The 5,060-nt window shown below is 41.3% G+C and overlaps 1 protein-coding gene across 5 annotated transcripts in view; it reads left to right on the top strand.

Annotated features, from left to right (window-relative positions):
• MYOCD (myocardin) overlaps positions 1-5,060 on the top strand; it is a 108,103-nt gene that overhangs the window by 39,109 nt on the left and 63,934 nt on the right. For 4 of the 5 annotated variants that reach the window (XM_040453170.1, XM_040453169.1, XM_040453172.1 and 1 more), the window contains one exon: positions 3,165-3,230. The exons of the other annotated variant lie outside the window; for it this stretch is intronic. In XM_040453170.1, the coding sequence (XP_040309104.1) occupies positions 3,165-3,230 (66 nt within the window). Of the gene's footprint in view, positions 1-3,164; positions 3,231-5,060 lie in introns of those variants that run through there. 5 annotated transcript variants of the gene reach the window in all.

Genomic DNA, 5,060 nt, shown 5'->3' with positions numbered 1-5,060 from the left:
GCCCTCTATTTTCTTTTTTTTAAATGTTTATTTACTCTTTTTTTTTTTTTTATTTTTGAGAGAGAGAGAGAGAGAGCGCGAGCACACTAGCAGGGCAGGGGCATAGAGAGGGAGACACAGAATCTGAAGCAGGCTTCAGGCTCCAAGCTGTCACACAGAGACCAAAATGGGACTTGAACACATGAAACCAACCATGAGATCGTGACCTGAGCCAAAGTAAGACACTTAACCAACTGAGCCATCCAGGCGCCCAGCCTTAAGCATTTCTTGTAGCAAAATCTGCTGGCGACAAATGACCTTTCCCTTTACCTGAACACATCTTTATTTTACCTTCATTTCTAGAGGACATTTTCTCTTTGGAGTTGACATTTGTTTTCTGTTTTGCATTTTGTTTTTGTTTTATCTTCTGGCTTCCATAGTTTCTGATGAGAATCGGTGTTTCTCTTTATGTAATGTGTTGGTTTTCCCTAGATACTTTTAAGATTTCCTCTTTCTTAGGTTTTCAGCCATTGGATTGTGATGTGTCTAAGTGTGGTTTTCTGTGAATATGGCTGGTGTGGGGTTTGTTGACTTTTTTGGAATCTGTGAATTTATGTCTTTCATGAAATTTGGGATGTTTGGGCTATTAGTTATTTCTCTGCACTCTTTCTGGGACTCTAATTAACTGATGTTAGATTTTTTGATATTGTTGCACAGATCCGTGGGGCTATCTGCATGTCCGTTTTTTTCCCATCGTTTTTCTCTCTCTTCGTAAGTTTGGTCCATTTTCAAGTTTGCTGATTCATTCCTCTGATATTTATTCTTTTATTAATAAGCTCATCCATGGATTTATTATTATTAGAGTATATTTATATTTATTGGCATTTACTATTATTATTATTTAGAGTATAGATATCCTACCATTACGTTTTAATTTTTATTTGGTTTCTTTTTATGTGGCTATTTTGCTGCTGAGATATCCTGTCATTCCATTCATTTCAAGCATGTTTTCTTTTACTTCATTGAACATAGTTGAAAATAACTACTTTAAAGTACTTGTAGGATAATTCCAACATGTGGGTCGTCTCAAGGGTAGCATCAGCTAATGGTCTTTTCTATTTAAAATGAGTCACATTTTCCTGATTCCTTGTATGTAAAGTAATTTTGGATTGTATTCTAGACGTTCTGTCTTGTATTACATAAACCCTTGAGTTCTTTCACAATCCTCTGGAGACTGGTGATTTCTTTCTGTTTGGTTTGAGCACAAAATTAACCCTGAATATTCAAACGTTAAGTCCTTTTTTGCCCATGTGCACAGAGGTTCAAGTTTCACTTTGATTTTAAACCTTTGCCCTGCTGCTTTGAGTCTGCCCCATGGAAACTTCATTAAAGGACCAGATTGAAACTTGTGAGGGTCCATACACATAGTCAGGGGATCCCTCCCTTTTCCAGCTCTCTCCCGTACATGGTGTCTTCCTCAATCTATGGTGGTCAGCCATGGTTGTCTGCTTTCCTTTCCCTGAGTCCTCGGGCCAGAAAGATGAGTAGGTTTTCTGTTAAGAGTTTGAGTTGCTTTTGACCTGCTACTTCATGACTGCAGGTCACTCTCAGTTGTCCCCCAAATAGGAAGCTCACCCCCGTGGAAGTCACCTCTCCAAGTTTCAACTTCCCTCTATACCCTACATGATTTTGTTTCCTATTCAGAATCCCCAGGTGGTTATTTCTCATATTTTGTTCAGAGCTTACAGTATTTATTGGTGGGAGGGTTCTTCCGAAGGAGGGCTTAAATAACAAAGTCTCGTATCGTTTTCATTTACCTGCAAAGTAACATAATTTTGTCTTCTTTATTGTCCAGTCCTAACTCCAAGTCAGATGAGGCTATTCAATGAAACACAGTCTAGCAACTGAAAGTAATTAAAACTAACTCAACAGCATCGATCTCTCTCGAAGAAGGTTGATGATCCAATTCAAAACCATGACAGCACTTAAAAAAATCATCCTTCCCCATTATGCTGACATTCAGGAGATCTTGTGACTACATTTTCTCTGCAGCCTCACTCTGAGATACTAAATAAACTTGAAAGCCAGTCCGCATAGCCTTCCTGTTTTTGCTTTTGTCTCCATTCTCATTTTCTCCTCCTCAAAGCAGTTCTCTCCTTCTCTCTTTTCATTACATGTTGATTAGACCAGTCCCTCTTTTTTACAAACTTTTGCTCTTTCCTTATTCTGAGCCACTCAAACCCAGGAGCCAAGATGGTAAACTTAGAGTCTCCCTGAGAAAATGGACTCTCCGTGAGGGAGAGGCCAAGTGTCCAAAGGTAGAATTTTTCAGGGGGAGAGGGAGGAGGGCAGAGGAGAAAATCACAAGTGCTACACTCACAATTTTACATATAGTCTTTTTTTTTTTTTTTTTTCTACTATTTACATGTGTATTGTGTATGATATATATAATCTATTTGCGCTATGAATAGCAACATAAATGTTTATAATACAAAGTTTGGACAGTTTACAGTGTTTTATTTCTTCTAAGCAAAGCATGACTCTAATAGCCTATCTTTGAAATTCCAAATGGATCCCAGATGCACATAATACCACTGTTTATTGATGAACTATTGTGTGCCAAGCACTCGGCTAAGCAACTTGCGTTTATCGTTTATCGGACTTTATAGCAACACCTTCAGGAACACATCGTTCCCATTTACAGATGAGGAAAGTGAGTATCAGAAAGGGTAAGCAGCTTGCCCAGGATTACCTGCCTTTTGAAGGCGCTAGAGATGAGATTTGAACCCATGTGAGACCCCAAGGCCTCCGCTTTCTTCACGCTGGCTCCCTTTCGAAAGCACAGGCAAATTCCCAGCAGAACTGGGTGGTGTTTATCCCCCCAAGTGGCTAATAAGGAGGAGAGAGTGAGCCTAGGGCTGTGAGAACAACATTCACTTCAAAGAGGACACGGGTGTTCCAGCCCTAGCTTGTCACAGACTTCCTGCAAATCCCTGCAACCCGCTTGGCACCTCTCAGTTTTTTCTTTCTCCACATCTGCCACAGAAACACAAATGTAGTTGACACAAACGTTCGAGACTGGTCTAAAAATGAAATGAGAAGAGCTGGGCAAAAATTATGATGTGAATATAAATGACTGTGATCACACGCGGCCCAACTTACAAACGAACACTTTGTTTTCTAAGTTTTGCAGTTACGACTTCAACAGAGAAGGACCCAGGAACAACTTGCTAACCAAGGCATAACACCACGTGAGTAGCCCTGTCTCTTGTTCGCTGACCTGTTACTATGGGGGCGTACAATTTGGGAGCTGGAAAGCACCTCAGAGGTCCTTGAACCTAAGCCCACACATGGGTCTCCCCAGATCCTCATAGATGCTGTGTCTGCAGAAACTCCAGGCCTTGGATGCTTTGCCCCAGACGCTACTCACCTACAAGGGCTTCCCTTTAATGCTGTTGGTTGTACCTAAAATTCCAGTTGATGGGTTTGTTTTTAGAGTAAGTACAATTCCCTGTGGGCCCCCTTCACCCTTCTCTTCCTTTTAGAATAGGATGTAAATCACCACTCTTTCCAGAGGCATCCATCACTTATCCCTCTTCTCACCTCAGTTCTATTTGGGGTACCTGAGTCCGCAATTAATTGAATACCATCAAGGAAGGCTGAGAAGTAATGACACTCTAGCATAAATAGTATAATATTGAATTACTGGCCATAAATTGGGTCAAAGAAGGAGGATTGTCATTATCTTTTTTAGTAGATAGATTTAAATTTTCCCACCAAGTAAGCAATTAAAGCCAACTCTTGATTATCTATAAAGAGACAGAAGACCTCCCTGAATGAATGAAGTCCCAGTTCAAGCCCCTTTAGGTCATGCTTTGTAACTTTCTTCCCCAACAAAAGTTAAAAATCAAAACCCATAATGACTCCCGCAGAAATCCAGACTCGTCGTGACTACGACTTCAGAGTTCAGCCTCTCACAAGCAGCCAGTTTGGCCTGGATAAAATGTCCTGCGGTTGTAATACAGAGCCCTATGACCCAAGGTCTGAAAGTTTAAGTATAGTCTGTGCCTCTGAGCCAGATGAGAACTGAGAATTTTTCAAGCCTTTTCCTTTGTAATTCAAAAATAGCTCTTTGTTAATGGCTCAGCCCTACCGACAGTAAACCACAGGTGACCTTCCAGGAGAACACCTTTTTTGTTTGTTTTTAGAGGTTTGCTAATGAGCACAAAAGAAACAGCTCACCCTGCAATTTAAAGCCCGCTCACACAAGACGTACAACCGAGTTGAGAACCCAGAGGGGCCACATCTGACTGGCCTCTTTCATCTGAGCCCACTAAAGAGAAGCACTAAAAACTCGGGAAAGCGCAAAAGTCTGCAGGCTTCCGGGCAGATCACTACATTTTCACTCAAAGCTGATCAGACCAGTGTTTCGGGGAATCCTGTTACAAATGTGTAGGATCTGACGTGGTTATGCTTCACCTGGAAGAGTTATTCACTAAGAGTGGGTTGTGGACGAGCGTGGTCCACCAGGATCCTCTCTCAGCGGGCCTCGATCTGTACGCATGCCCTCAGATATACGAGGAACACGTCTAGTTGGGTAGTATGAAAATAATCTATTCCCTCACCGGTGTTTCTTTTCTTTGATTCTGGAAAGGCACATGGGGTAGAGAGACCCAGTACATTTCAGTCTGCTTAAGCTGCTCACACCTTATTTATCTAAAGCTTGAGTCATGTGCTTAAATACTCTGAGCCTGAGCCTTGCAACTGGCATTTGGATAAGAATAAATTCATTTCCCCCTTTCTTCCTTTTTTTTTTTTTAAATTTTTAAATGCTTATTTATTTTTGAGAGAGAGAGAGAGAGAGTGTGTGTGAGCAGGGAATGAATGGGCAGAGAGAGAGAGAGAGAGAGAGATAGGGAGAGACAGAATCCGAAGCAGACTCCAGTCTCTGAGCTGTCAGCACAGAGCCTGACACAGGGCTCGAACTCACAAACTCTGAGATCATGACCTGAGCTGAAGTCGGACGCTTAACCGACTGAGCCACCCAGGTACCCCATCTTTTTTTTTTTTTTTTTTTTTTT

Source organism: Herpailurus yagouaroundi, unplaced genomic scaffold (assembly GCF_014898765.1).
Source record: "Herpailurus yagouaroundi ecotype Mexico unplaced genomic scaffold, PumYag 208, whole genome shotgun sequence".
In the NCBI taxonomy this organism is placed as follows: Eukaryota; Metazoa; Chordata; class Mammalia; order Carnivora; family Felidae; genus Herpailurus; species Herpailurus yagouaroundi.
This window is presented reverse-complemented; position numbering and strand designations above follow the sequence as displayed.